Source organism: Lampris incognitus, chromosome 14, assembly GCF_029633865.1.
Source record: "Lampris incognitus isolate fLamInc1 chromosome 14, fLamInc1.hap2, whole genome shotgun sequence".
Classification (NCBI taxonomy): domain Eukaryota; kingdom Metazoa; phylum Chordata; class Actinopteri; order Lampriformes; family Lampridae; genus Lampris; species Lampris incognitus.
Window position 1 is genome coordinate 30639967 of NC_079224.1, and position 20899 is coordinate 30660865.

The following is a 20899-nucleotide window of genomic DNA, read 5'->3' on the forward strand; positions in this document are numbered from 1 at the left end:
GACGGGCTGAAAGCAGTGGGTTTCAGTGCTCAGTCACAATGAGGCAACAGCAAATGAGGTTAGCGTGACATGTCCTCCATGTGACTGGAGTGAGCTTTAATCTACACAAAATGGATACCCATATCTCATTATTGGAACAAGACGTCAAAAAGATTAAAAAAAACTATCAAGACTTACATTTGACCCACATATCAAAAACATTGGCATTAATCCTCAAATTCAGTCAAATTCAGAGTACCATGCCTCACGTAAACAATGTTGACACAAAATTGCCACAAACTATATGGGGGGGGGGGATGATTAATAGCCATTTGCGCTAATATATTTCACCTAAAAATTCTGCATGAATAGAATGTAAATGCCTAATTTATCAATAGAGGAATTTGTTTTGGAACCCCGAGTTGCTGAGATTTCATCAATATTACACAAAGTAAATTGTTTTAACAGCGCTAACCCTAACTTTTGTCAATATGACAGTCTTTATCTAAAACTGATTTTATTTCAAAAGATAAATATACATTTAAATAAAAAAAAACAAGAAAAAAAAACATTGGACATTTACAACACAACTTTCATTAGGTGAGAATTCTGTAGCAAATAATTTACATGTGCTATTTTTTTCTTTTCCAGTGGATATTGTACAATACACTGCCAGTCGGTGAGCTGCGTCTGTCTTCAGGGTACCATCAGTGACAAGTGAGTACTTATCTTCATACAATGTGCATCACAGTTGTCACTTTCCACAACAATCAACAAATGAACAACACCATACGGCAAGTAGAACTAAATTGCTAAATTCGCTATGCAGTTTGTGTCCCAAGAGCTGGGCCAAAGTATGTAAATTTGAAGAACGACTATACAGTTATTAAGGAGTACCATTTTTGAATCTGTGGCCTTCACATCGGCTCTCTAGGAAATAATTTCCTCAAACGGCAACACACTAGACTTTCTTCACTTTTCCAGAGAGAGCTTTGCCATTTGTGTAGTGGTGTGTCGTCCCATTCTCCAACTGCTTGCCTGTGGGCACGACGGTGATGTCTTCATTACTTAGGCCATTCTGTTTGGGCTTGTCCACAGTGACTGGAAGCCGGTTGCCCTTTATGTATGCCTGTATCCAGAAATTGGAGAAGAGGAGGAAGAAGAAGGTCCCATAGATCCAAATAAGGTGGATCCAGGTGGGCACCTGGTAGTCACACTTCTCCATGAAATAGTACTGACTGATGTGAGCGGAAACCAAAATAAACTGGGTCTGGAGAATGAAAAAAAAAGAAAAAAGAGACACCAGGTTTAAAAGGATGATGGCTCACGTCGATTGTTATCAGTCTCAAAATATACAGAACTACTATTGCCCAATCACCTATGTTGCCTGTTGCAGTATGTCAAAATATTGTGTTAAAATGGAAATACCAGTTGGATAGCAGTCATGTATTTCTTCCACCACAAGTATTTGTGAAAGCGAGGTCCTGCAGCAGACAGTCCATAGTAGAAGTACATGATAACGTGGACCGCTGCATTCACCATGGCATGGAATGAGCCCATTCCCCCTGCTAGAGAGACAAAGACACCAACACGATAACACAGTTTGTCCAGAGTCATTCAAAAGTAGATTTTTATAATTCACATATAGGGCTATGCAAATAAAATTGACTTGACCAATATCATTATTATATTGGGTGCACGTTAAGACCTTATGTCAAACAGGACAATAACTGGTTAAAATGCAACCTGTCAGCTATAATGTGAGTGATTTCTTTTTAACTGTATGGGTAGGTCCTGCTTCTGTATTTCCCCCCCATCAAATGGTCTCATAGGGAATATAAATTTCCTCCATGTGTGCTTTTTCACAGACATCTTTTGTTTGTAGATAGGGTCTTGCTCACTTTGTAAGATTGTAGTGTGCAAGTGTGAGCCATCTTGCCATGGACTGCATAACATTGTTTGCCAACAATGAAGTAATTGTGTTTTTTTTATGATGTTTTGCATGAAACTTTAGTTATTTAGCGGAAACTATGCAGCTTGCATAGATAACATGTCTTACCATAGCCTCATTAACACTTATGCTGGTGGTAAATTACAGTATTTTTGATGTTTGGTGAAGTGAAACTGTGAAAGCTAAAAGCCATGCTATAAACAATGTTGAGACTTGTCAGCCTCAGTAGGCTGCTTTTCGCTCAACTTACAGGTCTTGCATAGTGTTGGCCAAAAGGTTATCAATCCTCATTTTAATGCTTGAAGTGGCACCAGGTAACTTTTTTAATTTTGGCGAAATCTTTTTTACGTCAGCTGTTGTAAAGACAAACCGGCCCCCTCCCTATAGCGTAGCCACAAGATACATGTATTTATGTACAAGCTGTAGCTCAAAAGATTATTGCAGAAGAAGTGGAAACTATGTTCATGGTTGAGGTTAAGTAAAACTTCTATACTTATGTGTGCCAGAAAGCAATCTTTATATTTCCTGGGAGGCTTGGTGCTTGTTGGCAGACAAATGCATTGTGAAAACAAGGCTTCTGGGGAACTGTTTTGAATGGTAATTGTGTCATTCTCCCTCACTATGCACCCAAAATTAAGTTAATGATGGTATGTTAAAGCAAAAACATTTCCCGGTGCCACTCTAAGATGGTCAAGTTCATTGTTTGGTTATGAAAGAGCCCTACCGCTGCACTCCGCAACCACAGTCATTGCCTCCCATAACTGCACTGGGAAGGTGGTTGTTAGCTATGCAGTGCAGACCGTTTTGGGGTGTTGGAACAATCTTAGATGTTGCATCTCACCATTATAAGTCCTTGTGTCATGAACTGCCAGAATTTACCCAGATATCTTTGCGTTTCTGCTTGGCTCATTAATTGTGGTACAACGTGTACTGTTGTTGCATTCAAAGCAATGTTGGTTTAAATGCTAAAAAAAAAAAACTTTGCTAGCAGTTCTATTAAGGTTGCTGACATGGTATTCTCAACCATGGTATTCTCACATAACCTCAACATTGCACTCACTTCCATTTGGCTGTTGCTAGGAATAGTCTTGTATAGCAAAGTTGGAAGATCCAAACTGAACAATCATTATTTTATACAAAAGTACCAAATAGTGTTTGGATCCAGTACACAGTAAACCTTTAGTTACACTGAGAATGATTGTTTGTTGAAATGATATTATGCAAGGTTAATCTTACCAGGGGTCAGGGTGATGCCCCACCACCATGTCCAGGGCATGAAGGAGTGGTGGAATACATGGAGAAATGTGATCTGGCTTTGTTTCTTTCTCAGCACAAAGAATACCTGGAGTACAGTTGGCCACATTACTTTCACATGTTTTTTAAAGTGTGTTAATGATTCAAATGTGACAACAATAGGCAAGTACACTCAGACAGAAATATAAAAGCATCCCTACTGTATCAAGGAGCTCGATGAATTTTGAGAAATAAAAAATCCAGGCTACTCGAATCATCTAGGGGAATGAGGAGCAAAAGTGAAATCAAATCAATGGGCAAAAATTTGAACAGCATCACTGAACAACTTTTTAATTCAAAACTAGCCTTCAGAAGACTGCTAATTCTGAATTAAAAAAAAAAAAGAAAAAAAAGACCATAACAAGGTGAATGAGGGGTGTTAGATGAATGATTCTTACCCCCTTTCCACCAACATAAGCATAGTTCTAGCTCTGGGCTGGAGCTGGTTCTCAGTTGGTTCAACTTGCAAACCTTCTAAGAACTGGTTTGCGTTTCCACAGGCTAGAGCTGGCTAGAGAGCCATGCCATTACGTTACTGCATACGTCTGTATACATCTCCGCTTTCTCAGCAAGGGAGAGATTAAATGCCCTAGCTGGGTGTAGATTTTGAATTTTTTTGTTGGTCATGATAGTCCCGCCCCCTGCCTCTGACATAAACAGTTCTTTCTTCTAGCCCAGCAAAGAGTCGGTGCCTCTCTGGAACCAGTTTCCCTGGCTGAGAGCCAGTTCTTCGGCTGTGGAAACGCGAAGAACTGGTTCGAGATTAGGCACCGGCTCCGAACCAGCCCTCGAACTGCCTTGGTGGAAAAGGGGTAACAGTGTCCTCCTATTTAGAGGCTTGTTAATTGAACCAGAAATTTGTTGGCTTACCCTGAGGGCCTGTGGGCTATTTGAGGGGTCACAAATGTCACATCTCCATGAGAAGGTGGTGGCCCATCCTGACATCATAAACTAGGAGGCAAAAAACCCACATTATCAGCTCTTAATTGATTATAAAAAGTAGAATTTCAGGTCTCCTTTCACTGTGCGAGTGGTTTGATTCTGTTTATTTGAGGTTTATGATCAAATTTAGTTCAAAAAACAAAATCAAGTTAAAAAAAACATTTAGCGTCAACTGTCCCTCTTGACTGAAAGAAACAAAAAAATACCTCATACACTATGTAGGCATTCAGTGCAACCATGGTAAAGTTGTAGATGATCATGGCCACGTTGAGACGAAAAGGCTTGCGGTTGGCCATGATTCGAGGCCCAGCATACACCGAGAAAATTATATAGGCAAACAGGATGGTGGTCATTTGAATGGGGCTCTGCATTAATAGATAGTCTCTCACTCTGGCATCTAGGGAAAACAAAATTCCAAACTCATCAGTATCTAAACACATGGAAACCATCGGTGGTCACCTAGAGAGCATACATTACACTAAATCGCCCAATGCAGCATGGCTGAATGATGTGAGGAACATTTGAATAACTCACCAGTTCTCTTCAGAAGGTAGTTGTGAAATGTTTGGACATGTGATACAATTTCTTGCAGCATGGTGACTACCTTCCTCACCCAGAATAAAACCCACCCTGAAATATACCAAAAGCCAGAGTCAAAAGTTGAGGGTTAAGGCAGATGAAGAGGCTGAAACAACAAGACAGGTGAGTAACACAGTAGCCAGTCCAGCTGCTTTTCCACAGACTGAACAAACAGGAAACAGCTGAACAAGCTCATCAAGCACCTTCCAGAGACCCCATGTCCAGCCTACCAACAGATAAACAGGGCAACCTGCACGGCGCAAGGAGTAATGCCAAGTTCACCAAACAATTCAAAGCATAGTATTTTAACTATCCCTTACTACCATTCTAGGATTTACATCATTGCATAATCCAGGTGTATGTTGGCTTTATGATGCATCTCTGAAACATCTGCATTGTCAATTTCAAACAATGAGGCACTCTCACTGACTAACAGGGCAAGTCTGACAGGTGAGGCAAAGAGGTGAGCCCACTAGCTATGTGCACAATTGCAAATTAAACTATCAAAATAGGAAAAATGTCTCGTTATCTTGCAGCCTAACAAGCTCGGAGTACTGTATGGGGTACGTGTATCTGATAAACGATACTAGTCTGACAACAATGCAGCAGAGCGAAAGCTTTTGCTAAACAACACAGATGTACCAGCAAAGTTATGAATTACATGTCCAACGAATCTTAACAGGAATTAATCATTCATGTTGGCACCCCTGAAGGCTTATTTGGGTACATGCTGTTGCGTTAGTGACTCACCTGCCGAGTGTAAATCTGTAGCCCAGTTTCTTTGCAGTGTGAAAGGCAGCTGCACCAGCCAGAGCAAGCAGCAGTGTTGGTAGGTGCTCAATTAGCAGGCCACATTAGATAAACAACACAATTTTGACTGACGATATGGAAACAGAGCAAATGTGATCCCAAGCCGTGTGTTGTAGCTTCCCAGTGTCTTCAAATGTTAAATGTTGAAATATGTGAACATCCACCAAAAACCAGAACACTCACAACTGTGTGTGTGTGTGTGTGCGCGCGCGAGAGAGAGAGAGACCGAAACAAAGAGAAGAGTTTAAACTGGTAGGCTAACTATGAGAAGCGTGGAAGTGAAATCATTCAACTCAATTTAAACTCCTGTCTACTACTACAGACAACGCCTTGCTAGTTTCAAAACCACACCCTGTTTCAGCTCTAAGCTCCGCCCTCTTATCGTGACTTTGCCTGCTTGTGATTGGTCCATCTCATCAATGGTTGTTGAAAGGATGGGGTCTGACAGCTGGAGGCACTGGTTTAAAAAAAAAAACCCCAGCCGAACGCATATTTCTTACACAGTAAAAACACACCTTCACCTGAGAAGATGACCTCACTTGGGAGAAAATGTAACAGGAGAAACGCATATTTTGGCTCACCATGGTATTAGATGTTACTCATCAAACACAATTTTGCCCTATTTTTCCTCAAACGCCAGTCTCAAGGAGCTCGAGATTTGAATAGGGAGGATTTTCAGCTACATCCATCCCAGCTGAATTTGGGTTAAAGGTCACTTATATGAAACAAAAATTAATGTAATGTGTTGTTACCCATCCCTTCTTAGCATACCCACAGATCACTTGGCAGCACCAGTCCCGCCCATGCTATTGTGACAGGCTAGGCGGCTCTCCTGTGGCTCTGGTTCTACCTGTTCCCCAGCACCGTGGATGGGTGTGTGGCGTGGAAGAGCCTTGAAATTGATTCATGAACCTGCACCTTGGAATGACAGGCTGTCTGGAATGACTGGCATCCAGGCACAAATGTGTCAGAGGGAAATGCAAAAGTGAAAAAAAACACAAACAAACAAACAAACAAACAAAAACAAAGAGCCGAAGGATAGGAAATATTACTGTTTCCATATTAATTTGCTTTAGGATGTGGAGGAGGGAGGGATTTTTCATAACGTGCATGCTTACACATCATGGAAAAACTCGTGCATGTGATTGTGTTGTACAATTCATACTGCAAGCATAACATAGGCAATCTTCCACGGGGGAAAGAAACAAGGCCAGAGAAAGCAGTTACAAACGTCTTATGATACTCTGAAGATAGAAAGTGCAATCCAAAGCTAAACTAGGCAGACGCAGGCCTTAAATCACAGCTGTACATATTTCACATCGGTCCACTGAAACTCCAGAAATAGTAGCTACAAGGCTACTGCTGTTGGGTACCATCAGGACATTTAAAGGTGTGCTCTCTTAGACTCGGCTCATCAAACATTCATATTATAGCGAATTCAGAGGCCAGCTGGCCAGCCGCCGAATCGAACCTGGGTAGGTCGCCCTGCGCTAACCGGTCAACTGAAGGGTCCAACCCGTTAGCCAAGGGCTAGTGAGTCTATGGGCATCCGTGGTCGTTACATTGCCGACCTTCTTAAAGAAGCTCGTCCCCGCTGGGCGTAGGTGCTTCCGATGGCCTCACGGTCTCACCATCCTACTTCTGACGCCAATGTAGCGAATTCAGGGGGCAGCCGGGAATCGAACCCGGCTGCGGCTGCGGCGGCGGCTGGCGAGCTGCCCCCTGAATTCGCTACATTGGCGTCAGAAGTAGGATGGTGAAACCGTGAGGCCATCGGAAGCACCTGCGCCCAGAGGCGTGGGGGAGCAGATATAAGCGCGGGGATGCGCTTATCGAAGGGGGGGGGGGTAGTGTAACGACCAAGGATGGCTAGACTCGCTAGCCCTTGGTTAGTCAGTCGGACGCTTTAGTTGACTGGTTAGCGCCGTGGCCCGGGCTATTCGGGTTCGATTCCTGGCTGCCTCCTGAATTCGCTACAATGCGGAAAAGATACTATGCTCTTTAAAATGTCCGACAGTTTCATTTAAAGGAGCCACATTCACCAGGGAGTAACTTTAAACAACGGCTTACAAACAGTACCTCCATGAGCTAGAGTTTTGCATTGGTACTTATTTGACAACGGATTACTTTAAAGCCTATCACCTCTTCATTCACATAACCAAGACTGCAGGGAATTAACATCAAAAGGACATGTTAATTGGCGAAGGGTTAGAGTCCAAATGTTGACACCACTTGGCCATTACGATCAGTGTGCATGAGGTAAATGTATGTGATTGAACTGAACGTCAGTATTCTGTAGATCACAGCTGTATTATGCTACCTAGGACTGTAAAACCCCAAACTATTATAGAAAGATTTGAGGAGGAGGAGGAGGTCTGGACCCCCATAGGCTGTGAACAAGAAAGTTCTGACTATTGTCTCTCCTTTCAGTGAGAGGAGAGGGTCATCTGTTTCTCATAGTGGCCATATTACTACATGCCACAAAACAATGGCTGTTCTTGTGGATCTTGTGACCATATGATACTCACTTGGCTCTACATTTTGTCCAAATAGTCGACATTACTCGGGAAGTAGCAAACAACATTACAACACAATGCTGTCAGCGGACTACCACAGCTCCTTGCTGAGCAGCCTTGTAAGGGAATAGACAGAATCCACGAGACTCACATTTAATTTTGTCTTCAGGTGATTGTGAAATTAGACAAGTTGGATGGACCTGAGGCTACGCTGCTGAAAAGCCTTGAATTAAATGGTGGACTCGGTGTTACATTTTCAGTGGTTGAGATTGCGTGACACCAGTCACCTGCTTTCCAAAGCACATAAACATTTTCTCTGCAATGACAGTGACATTGTTGGAATCTGTTGTTCCATCACTTGTCTATTTAATCTATTAGGTGCAAACTATAATATCTGAGTTTCATCACCAGCCAGTCAGGCTAGCTTGGTCTAGTCAGAAAGGCACGAACTGATGAAGCCTCTTGGATGAGAGGCGAAACGTCTTCACGGATATATACCAAGTCCAGTTGCACTCGATTCAATTCCTTTGGATAACCATGACCTGGATGAATGAGAACATTCACAGACATAGGTGTAAACTAGATTCTATATGGTTAACAACTTGACCAGTAAATCAACATTGCATCTGAGCCAGTTGTATAGCAGATATAGCAGTTTGGCAACTACAGTTCCCAATGTCATCACAAAAGCACGGGAGACATCAAATGCATGACAAAGATAGCGGGTAAATCTGTAAAATTTGAATGATGTGCCCTGATAGGCTTGTGAACATCTAGAAAACCATTTGAAAATTTGGATTGGGGGATTAGACACCTTACTCTGTATCCCTGAGTGTTATTCATTTACATGCATTGCATTATTGTCCACCCCATAAATGACCAAATGCTTTCAAAGTAAGAAAATGTTGCCATAATTCTAATTAAATTTAACTTTGATTTATCTGAGATTGCAAGCCCACAGTGCAAGCCCACAGTGAATAGAGCTCAGAAAGCCAGCCAGTTCACAATCTTGGAGGTGTCCCCAGCTATATAATTGGCTTAAAACACCACACCACCTGTTGTCAAAATGACGGGATTCAATGTTTTCTGCTCCTTGTTTCTGTTTTTTTCCCCCTTTCTGTTAAATAAAATCAGGGGAGACCGAGACAAAGTATGTGCAAGTACTGCAAATGCAGTCGGGGTGTTTTTTTCTTAGTTAAAATTCTGCAAAGTTGAACACTTGCTCTTTTTTTTAAGTTCAGTGCTTGCACCTGCCAAATGCAATAAAGTTTGGATTTGCAGTAAGTATACTAATCCATTAATATCAGAATGGGAATATTCCCAAACTCATACATAAGTATTCCCTGCAGCAGGACTCCACCAAAAATGGGCAACTGGCCTCGTCTTCATTCCAGCACTGACATCTACCTTCCTCTGCTATTTATGAAGAACCTCCATAGAAAGAAAAGAAAAGCAAGGCCTGGGAATAAATAATGATAGAATCAAAATAGCATTTGGCTTGAAGGACAGAAGTCACAGAGCTATGGGATCAGATGACTTGCATAGAAAAACACACAAGTTTCCACTGTGGCGAAAGTAGATAAATTAAATAAGCCAGTGAATGTGTTGCAGACATGGACAGGATAAAAACAATGGCAAATGGGTTTGATGCCTTTTCACTGAAGGGTAAAGCAATGTTCAATCCAAATGGGAAATCTAATAGTTTGTGTTTTTTTTCTTTTGCTTGTGGAGTGTAAAAAGGACAGCATTAACCTCACTGAAACAAAGATTAAGGAGACTGAAAAAAATGTTAAAAAAAGAAAGGAAGAAGAGAAATAACTGAAAGGAAGACAGAATTTGAAATACTTGCATGGACATCTCCCCGTGGAAAGAAAAAGAACAGGGCCAATTCCTTGAAAAGCAGACGGAGCATAAATAGAACGAGGGGGGGTGGTTGAAGCGAGAGGAAGAGAGATGGTGAATTACTAATGACCCTTAAGGAAGAAGGTAACCGAAGAGAAAAAGCAGAGCAGCTGGGGAATGGAGAAATGAAGAGCCGAGCAATAGGAGAAGCAGAGAGAGTTTAGAGGAAATGGAAGCATGAGAAAAGAGTCGAGGACAGAAAGATGAAGGAGAATGAAAAGGAGAAGAAAGAACCAGAAGGGAGAAAAAAAGAGATGCTGACAAAGACAGAAAGAAAAAGGAGAAAAGCTTGGCTAAACGACAGAAAGACATGGCTAATGTCACTGTGTTTGCTCATGAGAGGGATGCGGATGAGAGGGACGAGTATTGCCTCAATGGCAGAACATCCCTATAGACAGTAATCCTGGTTAATTTATTAAATAAAAAGGACAACGCAAGAGCAAGAGGCACAAATTAAAACATGATATTTGAAAAAAAAATCACCATCAAGTTCTCAATGTTGGGTTAAGTCCGACCGGGTGCTGCTGGAAACGTGTGGCCCCGCTGCAAAATGTGACACTGGACCATTTGCTTCATGAGTACAATCCCACTATTGTCTTGAGCATCCTCTTTCCTATTGTGTAAGAGACACGGGAATATTTGTTAAAGCTCTTCCGAAGTCAGAGGGGAGGGATTTGACCCTTGCCGTCCTGACAATGGGTTGCTCAGGAATTTCTCGATCAAAGTGTTTGATCTTATTTCATTGTTATTCCGATTGTATGTTGTTCTATGGAAGCACTGGCGTGTGCAGTCCATTCTGCAAGAAATTGAAAATTCAAACAGAATTAGACACTGCAATATGAGTATATTCATATTATTAACACCTTTACGTTGGCATTTCCTTGTTTAGCAAGCACATTTATCCACAGCAACCTGCAAGAGTCAGCAGTTAATAGATACCTATAATCGTGTGTCAACTTGCAGGCAACAGCAATCTTATAGCCAAGAGTGCATGTCATGTCAAGTGCAATAGTGTAGAATAGGTAAACCGTCAACAGTGATGCGGGTAACAGGAGATTCAAATTACAAATTAGCCAGGCGATGAACAAATCACCAGGGTCAGTCCTTTGCACCAGCTTCATTCAACCTCTGACCAGAATTCATAATGCTTTGCACAGCCTGCAGCATCACATGTGTAACCTGCAACTTAACCTGCACCATCCTCGACCCATCCTGTTGGCCCTGACCTTTGACCAGGATGTCAGCAGCTGGAACTGTTCTCACTATTACACAGTGCAGTTGAAGAAGAAGGAAGTCATGTGACTACTACTAAGATACCCGTTATACAAACACCTGGTGAGCACAGTCTCTTTATGGCACCCCTGACCTGACCTGACAGTCACCCCTTGTTAATGTGGAAGTCAGATAATGTTGTAGGGAAGATATTAGGAAATAACTTTGTCTCGCTGTGCAGTTATGTCTGTGTAAATCGCTAGATTGAATTTGTTACTTTGGGAAGACCTTGGAAGATTATTAATGGAGTGGGAGTAATAAAAGCTTGTGTTTTGAATACTGAACGTTGTGGATACAGGTTTACGAACCTGCACAATACCATCCTTGTAATATCTGTTCTAAATTTAGCGTTTTAGTGCTTGATTGTTTACATTGTCGTTTACGTTTCCTCGCAAGATGTTATGATATAAAGTTATAGGGGATTTCCTCAGTAGACCATTAGCCGTTAGTCCTCATTGACCTCTATAGGATATGGGCATGTCTGAGCGCTAGAGGGCGCTCATACATCCCATTGGTAACTCAAGTGAAGTGATGCCACAAGGCAATCAGACTTTTAAACCCGTTGTTCAAACCCAGTTGTATTATTTGTAATATTCTGAATGAAAGTGACATTATTTTGCAACAATTTAATGGTAAAACCTCTCTCCTGCACCTGCCCTTCTTTGGTTTGGATGCGCACTCGGCTATATTTTTGTATTCACATTGTGTAGAACGTTTATGCCTATCAACATAGCCTATCTTTCTAATGATTTATGGAATAAAAACCCAGAGTCTGGTGCTAAGTGAGAAGATCACTGGGTCACATCCAAACGGGGCGGCCATGCTTTTTACCTTCATTTTGGGAGCCAAAATCGCTCCTCCGAGGCACTGTAACATGGAAAGAAAGGAAAAAACAGCCAAGTGTGCTTTGCGTGTCAAAAGGGGCGCAGACAAATCCATCTTGTCTTTATTGTAGAACATCACGGTGGTCTTTAGAAGCTTTAAAAGGCAAAGTCCCACGTGTAGGGCAGGACATCTAATTCTAACCCTCCTCTCAGGGATTAGAAATGTGCCACTTTCGGCCTCTGCAAGGCACGGTTACGTAAACTCTGGCAAAAGATCAGCGAGAGAGCCAAATACCGACACTGACCCATTGAACGGTTCCTTTAAAACATAACACTTCCCGTGGATTTCATGAAACATAGTCAAAGTCGTGAACTAACAAAAACAGTTAACTTCAGCTGGGCCCAGCGGGGATATGCAAAAAGTATAAATTAGAATATATGTGCAAAATGTATGAACGTTACGGGCAAATGCAACAGTAATGTAAAACGTTGAAATACATGTACAAAATGTATGAACAATATAATAATGATAATAATAATCATCATCATCATTACATTTATATAGCGATATGAATATAAACACTATGAATAGCATGGACATAATGCCCTGAATGTCTTTCTTTCTTTCTTTCTTTCTTTCTTTCTTTCTTTCTTTCTTTCTTTCTTTCTTTCTTTCTTTCTTTCTTTCTTTCTTTCTTTCTTGTTTTCTTGTTTTCTTGCTTGCTTGCTTTCCGTTTGTCCCCGTTGTCATGTTACCGCCGCCCTCATTTCTCCGAGAAGGCGCGCGCTCTGCCGTCCGGGCTGCGGAGTGTCGTAAAACGCGCGCACGCGCAGTGAGGGACCGGGCGAAGGTGGAGCAACAGGCGGGCTCCCTCCAACTATGAACGTCTTCTCTCATCAAGTGAAGCGTCTGATCGGTACGAGAAATAGACGGGGAGCCCCCTCTTTCTCTCTTTATTTTTATTTTCCTGTGAACCGGAACACTCGGCGTCACTTCACTGAATGGATAACTGATCGGTTAGACTGAGTGGGACGTTGTAGCTAGCGCGTCTGCCCCGACACTGGCCGTTTGGAGCGGCGGAGAGTTGGATTTAGATGTTGGCCGCTTATTAATTTCGGAAAATGCCATATTAGTTTCTGGCGTCCGAAACGTGGACGTCCAAAACTGATGAAATGTTGACGGTGAGTAGCAGTTTTATGACATTTCAGTTTCCTTAGTGCTAATCATTTGCTATGCTGTGTTTGAGGATTTTCAGCAAAAAGAATAATGAAAAAAGGTTTGACCATTGTATTATGCTTCCCATGAACTGATGAAACGATGGTTCATGTCTTGGGCTGATGCAGATCTTTTAGTCTTGTAAGAGATTTATTTACCTTTGGCATATCGTGTTTTTCTTGGATTTGATGTTGCATAATCAACAGATGTAGCAATATCATGACTATCAGCCCATGTGACTCAAAACAACGACGCCTCCAACATATTCTTATGTAAGTTTTGCGTCTGATTTTCATTTTAGTGTTCAACACCCAGCCGTGTTTTTCTAAATCAAAAGAGAAAGTGCACAGAAACTGGGGGGCACCATGTTTGTAATATTATTTCCCACCTCCTGTGCACATAGCACACGGCCTTCAACCTGATCAACAGTTCTGCTGCTGACAGAACATGGCAATATCCAACAGCGTATGGTGTACGAATAATATAAATATCAAATACAGAATTTTTCCATTACTCCTCTTCCTTAGTCCTCTATCCGCTGTTAATTACAATTTGTGTTTTCTCTTCCTTTCAGCCAGCAGATTGTCACCACTGTTGATGTTCCCCCCTTCTGAGAAAAAAGAGGACGTATTGAGACATAGCTGATTAGAGGAGGTCAGGTGCTTCCTGGCCTAATTCTACTGCGGAGAGACATGGACGTGCTTCGGATGTCTTCTGAGTTCGCTGCAGAGGTTCTGGATGTGTTTGACCGCTCCATGACAGATAAAGAGCTAGTGTCCCAGTCAAAGGCACTGTGCAGAGACTACATCCACTCCAGGCTCAACCAGAACGGGCTGGGATGGTCCAAAGCAGAGCTCAACCTCCCTGCCTCGAACACAGCGCTCTCTGAGGTGTCTATGGTATTACTCTGTCTTGGTAAGAGGAGCCTCCGTGGTCATATTTCTCAAATAAGTGTTAAAGAACAGCTTAAACATTTACTGAACCATGTTTAAACATGCAAACTACAAAGTAAGCAAAATGAGGAAGTTAAAAGAGGAAAATCCCTTTGCATCTGAGTTTGTAGTGAGAGCACCGTCGAGCTATACCGGAGGGATATATCGCATGTTTCAAAATCACATCGTACCATGTACATGTACAGATTTACAGGAACATTAAAATCCAAATTTAAGTCCACTTTGCACTAGAATTTACCTGACCATGGTTGCTAGTTAGTTGCCTTTATGGGTTTCAGACAGGGTTAGCTAAAATGAGATGAATTTGCAGGTGACTTATAGGTACATCTTTCCATAACTATATTTATGTAGTACCTAAAAGTTCAATGATTTAACTTAAAGAGTCGTAACAGGAACTAAGGAAATAATAAGGGGAACTGACTTTGCTGAATCTTTTAATGCCCAGGTCACCAAGGCAGACTCAGCAAAATTGTGAAATCACGTGCTACCAGCGATTTCATGAGTGAAAACTTAATGTAAATGTAAAACCATTTTGCATTTGTCTTGCAAGAGGATGACAATTTGTATTTCCACAGGCTGTGTATTCCACAGTTTTGGAGACCTGATTGCTTTATCTGGAGATGTAAGACTAAAATTCTGAACATATCGCCTTAGGCAATATATATCAAATTATCAAATCTGTCATTTACGAATCCAACCGGATCCCAACTGTTGGCTCTCATGCCAGTCCAGTAATCTCCCCTCAATCTAGCTGAAAGCCTTGCAGTTGAAGTACTTGCAGACTAGAGGAAGCTCTATGATTGAAGCAAGAGAACAGATACAAAGTCCAACTCAGACTTCCCAAATGAAAGGAACTGAATGGCAACTCTTAAAACGTGACTCTGAATGTCCGTATCAGAATGCACAATGTCTCTGTTCAAGCTTATTTTTTGTTCTTTTCATAAACTACAATGGCACAAAGTGTTGTAGCTTATGAAATTAATTGATATTGAAAACGCAGTTTTGCATTTTAATATTAATGTTAATATCCCATTGGTGATTGCAAACTGAGGAAGTATGTGGGAGAACAGCTTGACTGGCATTCAGCCCTAGATAGTTCACCTGGTGTCTTTAAACAGGACTTGACCTTGACAGAAGCTTGAAAGCACCAACTGATTTTCAAAATTTTGCTGTGGAGAAGTACATGGGGAAAAAGGTTTTCGAATAGGTATTAATGAATTAGAGGTGTGTGTGTGTGTGCGCGTGCGAGCATTCTCGAGTAATCTCACATCAAAGCGCCTCAGCTTGAACACAGAATGATTTTCAGTACACTGAGAATTCAGTTGATTGCGCAATGATGTACTTAAATCACTCTCAATCTGTATGTTTGGCATTTCCTTGCTTGTTCAGAAAAACTAATTATAGTAATTGGTGTGTTTTTTTCCCCCTTCCCCTCTCTTATTTGTGTGCTGTCCCGTTGTTACCAAGGTGACGAGCTGGAGTGTATGAGGCCGAGTTTGTACAGGAACGTTGCACGACAGCTCAGCATTTCTGTTGCCATGGAGAACATGGTAGCGGATGCCTTCATTGCCGTGGCAACAGAGATCTTCTCAACAGGTATACACAGCTGTTCTGAAGTAGGAGGTTATTGTGACGCTGATGTGGCGGACAGGAGGCTGGCTGAGGTCTTCCTTTTCCGTAAACTAGAAACACAGTCATTGGCCAATATTGAGTCCCCCGGCCAAGAGAGAGCAATTTAGCACTAACGATGTCTCAGACAAGGGCGGACTGATGATGATGATGAGAGCGGTGGCTCTGACGATGATTACCTCAGTTTGTCTCTTTTCTTTGTGGCATGTCGAGACATATATTCATAAATGGTGTGTGTCTGTGATATATAAGTAAGCGAGGTGTAGATCTGTTTTATCAGAATCTTGCATTTAAAGCCATATTGCAAGTAGTTCAGCACTCGTGATTTACGAATGCTTGGTTTAGTTGCCCCCAAATGACTAGATTGCATTTAGGGCTGTGGAAATTATGTTATTTTGTAATTGGAACTATGAGCAGTTATTGATCACGATCATATTTTAATTATGGTTATTCCTTTATTTATTTATTTATTTGTTTGTTTGTTTGTACAGAATGGCTTGTGAGTGTGCATCAACACGAGTTCATTTCTTTCTATTTGGTTTTCATGCTGTCTTGCATCATCAAAACAAAACAGTTTTCTGTCTTTCAGTTGAAACTGCCGGAGGCATTGAAAGGTCCAACGACTGACTCTTGGATCCAAGGATCTGTTTTGTTTGTGTTTTTTCGAAGTGATCTGAACAATTTATGTCAATTAGCAATTCATAGACTCACTGATTTTTTTTCCATTGCATTCTGACAAACAGTGATAGAGTAGACAGATTTTGCAGCCTATGCCGTCTTTGTGTTTCTCCTAATTTCTTGGCTCAATTATTACTTTTCTTCATCCAATGCTTTCATTATGCTGCTGATACACCCCCCCCCTCTCACAATGTATTTGCTTCTGATTACAGTACCCAGTTATATTTGTCTGATATGCTTGGCTGGCGTGATGGGAATTTTCCCTTATGCTGTTGGTTCTTTGAAATAAGAAAGTTGCTTTTCACTGAACATTTTATAGTTCTTAGTAATACGTTTTATTCTCTGCCACATGCTGTCTGGCATATAGAGTAAGTTCTGCGAAATTTTCTCCACCACCTCCAGCAGCGAGCCTATTTTAAACTAACCAGCCGACATAACAAGTCTTTGAGATAGATTAAATGTCTGGCCTGGACACAGTGTCAAGCACCGAAATTTGGCAAAAAGCCTGGAAAGATTAAAAAAAAATCCTCCTTGCGTCTTAGAATGCTTGTGTTTCAGTTTAAACTTGTGTCTGTCCTGATGTCACCAAGTAGGCAAATTTTAGAATAGCGTGGGATTCCTTCTGAAAGATAACAAACTCTTGAACCTAGCCTGGCTAAGCCCTTGGGGATGGGAGGGCTGAAAACCAGAAATAGATGGAAAGATACTGTTAGTCATGTGTGCTTGTTTTTATGCCAGACATTTGCTTTTCAAAACTATTCAGTGTTGTGGTCACATCATAACCAAAGTGCTTGATTGTAATCTAATGATGGAAGATTGCAGTTGGAAGTGAGGTGGTTTTTGGGGCTTTTGGTTATGAGCTACAAAATATGGGAAGGATTCTGCCCACCATGTAATACGTTTTGCAAAGCAGTTTGTAAGGTCATAATCAGATTTCTTCGAAAAGGGGTCACGGTTACTCCAAACTGCAGTCTCCCATGGCTTGTCTCCCCTCCATTCATTCATCTTGATCTGCCTCCCTCCTCCCTCCTCTTTTTTCTCGCTCTATCCCTGACAAGCTGCTTTCTATTCTCGGCCAGCCTCCCAGTTGGAGCGAGACGTGACGTGATCTGGCTGTCTCTCTGGCTGGTTATCTTGTTTAGGCTTGCCCAGAGCCCTTTGCTCTCATAGTTGGGGCTGGCTGCTACAGGTCAGAGATGGCAAACGGATATCACAATACAATCTGGCTTTAAGGAGGCTAATGCCATTATGCCCCAGTTTGCTTCACTGACAGACGTCACAGCAATCCCTGCAGCCCTAGAAACGTTACCTTGGAAATGGCAGGATTGCCAGACCTGAACTATTTATGCAGCTGAAAGGGAAGACAGAGCTAGCAAAAAGGTGTTGCTTTAATGTCAGTATATCCCACTTAATTGCCTCAGAGTGGTAAGTACAAAATGCAGAGTAATCTACTCAGAGGCACCCTTCCGACTTCCCCCACCTTTAATATGGGTTCAGTGTCTTTTGCTTTGTCAGCCCCACCTTTATCCAGTTTGAATTACCACTGTCATGCAACATCAAGATGGCAAGGTCTCTTATCAGCCACATTAACACGATTGCCATTTGTTGACTCAAACCTCGTATCTACCACTTATTTCAGTACAAGGTCCAAAGGCTGCCCTACATACGTTGTGTCTTGTCATGGGGGATGTTACATAGACCAATAATCCAATTACATTTGTGTCAATACTTAAGGATGAATCGTTGGCTGGGCTCACTGATCAAGATCATATTATGAATCTTCATGAATATGTTAATGATTAGCCATCACTTCCTGCACATCTATCCACATATGTTGATTGTTTCTCATTGTCCTCCTGTTTGTAGGTATAACATGGGGAAAGGTGGTGTCCATGTATGCCGTAGCAGGGGCCCTTGCTGTGGATTGTGTTCGACAAGGCCAGCCAGCCACAGTGCACACCTTAATAGACAGCCTGGGCCAGTTTGTCCGCAAATTTTTGGTTTCCTGGCTGAAGAGACGAGGAGGATGGGTATGTGTCTACTTTACATACTGAACATTGTCTTGCCTCTTTCGGGCTTTGATACATTGGTTTCCTGGCTATTGATTTCAAATAATTACACCCGTTTCCTTTACAGCTAACTATAGCTCATGTAGGCTTTGGTCTATTTGGAAATTCTTATTCCAGCTGCAGCTAATTTTGTACATTATCTAAATGGTTTGCGCTTTGATTTCTTTCTTTTCTAACTGTCATTAAAGTGATTGAGACACTTTTGTGAGAGACCGAATATAGAAATGAACAAGTTTCTCCATAAATTCTCTTGAGGATTCCTGCTGGCAACCCTGCCCACACAATCTTTGCCACTATTCAAACTGGAGATAAATGACTAATTTTGTCATACTGTTAATGGATTATAGTGCCAGCTCAGTTTCATAACCTCTCACGTAAAGGTTGTAGAGATTAGAGGCCTGAAAGCTGATTGTAACTAGCCTGGGCAAGCCCATTCAGGGCTCACTATTCTGGAGTTACCCTTCTCTTGCTCAACCCGTCTCAAGATTGCCCTCTTTTGGTTAAAAGAAGCAATAACAGTAAAATGCGTCAGTTGCTGCAATTCAACATGAACGTTTCTAGTCAATTCTCACAGAGTGCAGATATTGCATAGGTGTCAATTATTTTTGGAACAAGTTTCAGCTTGAAATGTGTCCAATAGTTGTGCAATCTCCAGCAGGAAACTCAACAGTACTAAAATATGCCCCTCCACCTCTTTTCTGCAGGAAGAAATGACAAAATGTGTCGTGAAGAGAGATTTTACCCCAGAGCACCATTGGATTTCGTCAACCATAGAGTCTTTGAAGTACTTTCTCTCTACAGTGTATGTTTATGTAATGAAGGAACCCTGAATAACAAGACCAGTCACTTATAATGATGACAACATCCAAGACAAAATTTGGTGAAAGGAGATTGAGAGCTTGACATATGGGACTGATCCTGCTTGGAAACACCTGTCTGCTGCTGAATGGCCACAGACAAATGTTTCATCAGCATCAAATTTCCGTTATATTTGTGTCAAATAAGACCTTAAGAGTGATTATCCTTTGTCCAGAGGGTAATTGCAATATTTTAACAGCTCTTACTTTCATATTTTTGCATTGGTCCAAGTTTTTGACACTTCACCTCTCCCACCCATCAACGTGGTAAACAGATTTTATCCAGTGCACTCATTTTGATGCGCTGTGCTATTGAGCTTTCACTAGGGCATATGTATATTGTGGGACCTGTTCACGCTTTTTTTTTTAAACAAAGCAATCACAGCTCAATTCTTAAAGTAGATGTTAAGTTACATGCTCAAGTCAACTAATGAAAGCTGATAGTCTGGGTCAATACAGACTGCTGTTCAGTTGCCCAATATCATCTTGTCTAACATCAGGAGTGTAAAGATGAAAAGTGAGTTCTCAGCTTGTTTGTGTTAGCAACACTGACAGGCACTTTGGGGTTCAGAACGAGTTTTTGGCCAGGCTTGAACTGCGATCCCTGCTTGTTAGTTACATGGGACCCCAGAAGTCGCATACACTGTCTTCATCAATTTAAAAAAGGGTCTATCTCCGATTGCAAGATACAAGAATTTGAACTAAGGAGGGACTTTACTATTAAGCACTATATCACACGTATCAATTCTATTGCACTTTATGGATTTGTTCGAACTATGCTATTGTTATGAAACCTTCTGTTTCAATATGACCCAATCAATATATTGTGTCCTACTGAGTACTGCCTGATTAATTTCTGGAGATGTGGTCGAAAACTAAATACTGAAGTGAATTTCATTATACACTGGATTTTGCCCAGTGTTGGAGGACAACCAGGCTTGCCTTCTGTGATTTTACGTGGCTTAAGACATTAAGCGTGTGTGAATGATGCACATTTCATGATGTCGCATATTTTTTATATTAACCTTTTACATTTGTAAATATTTTATTTATGGGTTAAACGATCGGAGCCATCGTAGTATAGAGCCACTACAATGACTCTGACAACATTGATTGAATGTATATGCCTGTTTGTTGTCACTTTTCTTTTTAAATTATGAACGTGTGAACAGTTTTTTTAAAAGACAACTCAAATAAACTTTTAACATCCGCACTCAGCGATTCCTTTGTGATTTAATATTTCGTTCCACTGATCTGACATTCGGCCATCTTGAACATGTTCCGTTCGCTGAAAAGTTCATCCATCCATCCATTATCCAAACCGTTTATCCTGCCTAGGGTTGCGGGATGCTGGAGCCTATCCCAGCAGTCATTGGGCAGTAGGCGTGGAGACACCCTGGACAGGCTGCCAGGCCATTACAGGGCTGAC

The 20899-nt window shown here is 41.5% G+C and overlaps 2 protein-coding genes across 3 annotated transcripts; one reads left to right on the top strand and one right to left on the bottom strand.

The window, feature by feature from the left end:
• Positions 1-940: 940 nt before the first annotated feature.
• elovl1a (ELOVL fatty acid elongase 1a) lies at positions 941-4784 on the bottom strand. Its single transcript, XM_056292766.1, has 7 exons — positions 4700-4784; positions 4372-4562; positions 4094-4174; positions 3385-3441; positions 3167-3272; positions 1408-1547; positions 941-1249 (listed from the first exon to the last, which is right to left on the bottom strand). The coding sequence occupies exons 1-7, from the start codon at positions 4758-4760 to the stop codon at positions 941-943; spliced, it is 945 nt and encodes a 314-aa protein (XP_056148741.1). The 5' UTR covers positions 4761-4784.
• Positions 4785-12902: 8118 nt separating this feature from the next.
• LOC130123857 (bcl-2-related ovarian killer protein homolog B-like) lies at positions 12903-20683 on the top strand. 2 transcript variants are annotated; one of them, XM_056293165.1, is made up of 5 exons: positions 12903-13250; positions 13859-14199; positions 15705-15833; positions 18411-18574; positions 19318-20683. In XM_056293165.1, the coding sequence occupies exons 2-5, from the start codon at positions 13977-13979 to the stop codon at positions 19441-19443; spliced, it is 642 nt and encodes a 213-aa protein (XP_056149140.1). In that variant the 5' UTR covers positions 12903-13250; positions 13859-13976; the 3' UTR covers positions 19444-20683. The 2 variants fall into 2 exon arrangements, with proteins under 2 accessions (XP_056149140.1, XP_056149141.1); XM_056293166.1 differs by having other exon boundaries at positions 12929-12985.
• The last annotated feature ends 216 nt before the right edge of the window (positions 20684-20899 follow it).

Coding starts and splice junctions, on each gene's coding strand:
- elovl1a (XM_056292766.1), bottom strand. CDS start 4,760: ATGCTGCAAGAAATTGTATCACATGTCCAAACATTTCACAACTACCTT. Junction 1,548..3,166: donor GGGCATCACCCTGACCCCTG/GTAAGATTAACC, acceptor TTGTCTCTCTAG/CAGGGGGAATGGGCTCATTC. Junction 1,250..1,407: donor ACATGACTGCTATCCAACTG/GTATTTCCATTT, acceptor TTCATTCTCCAG/ACCCAGTTTATTTTGGTTTC.
- LOC130123857 (XM_056293165.1), top strand. CDS start 13,977: ATGGACGTGCTTCGGATGTCTTCTGAGTTCGCTGCAGAGGTTCTGGAT. Junction 15,834..18,410: donor AACAGAGATCTTCTCAACAG/GTATACACAGCT, acceptor TCCTGTTTGTAG/GTATAACATGGGGAAAGGTG. Junction 18,575..19,317: donor TGAAGAGACGAGGAGGATGG/GTATGTGTCTAC, acceptor TCTTTTCTGCAG/GAAGAAATGACAAAATGTGT.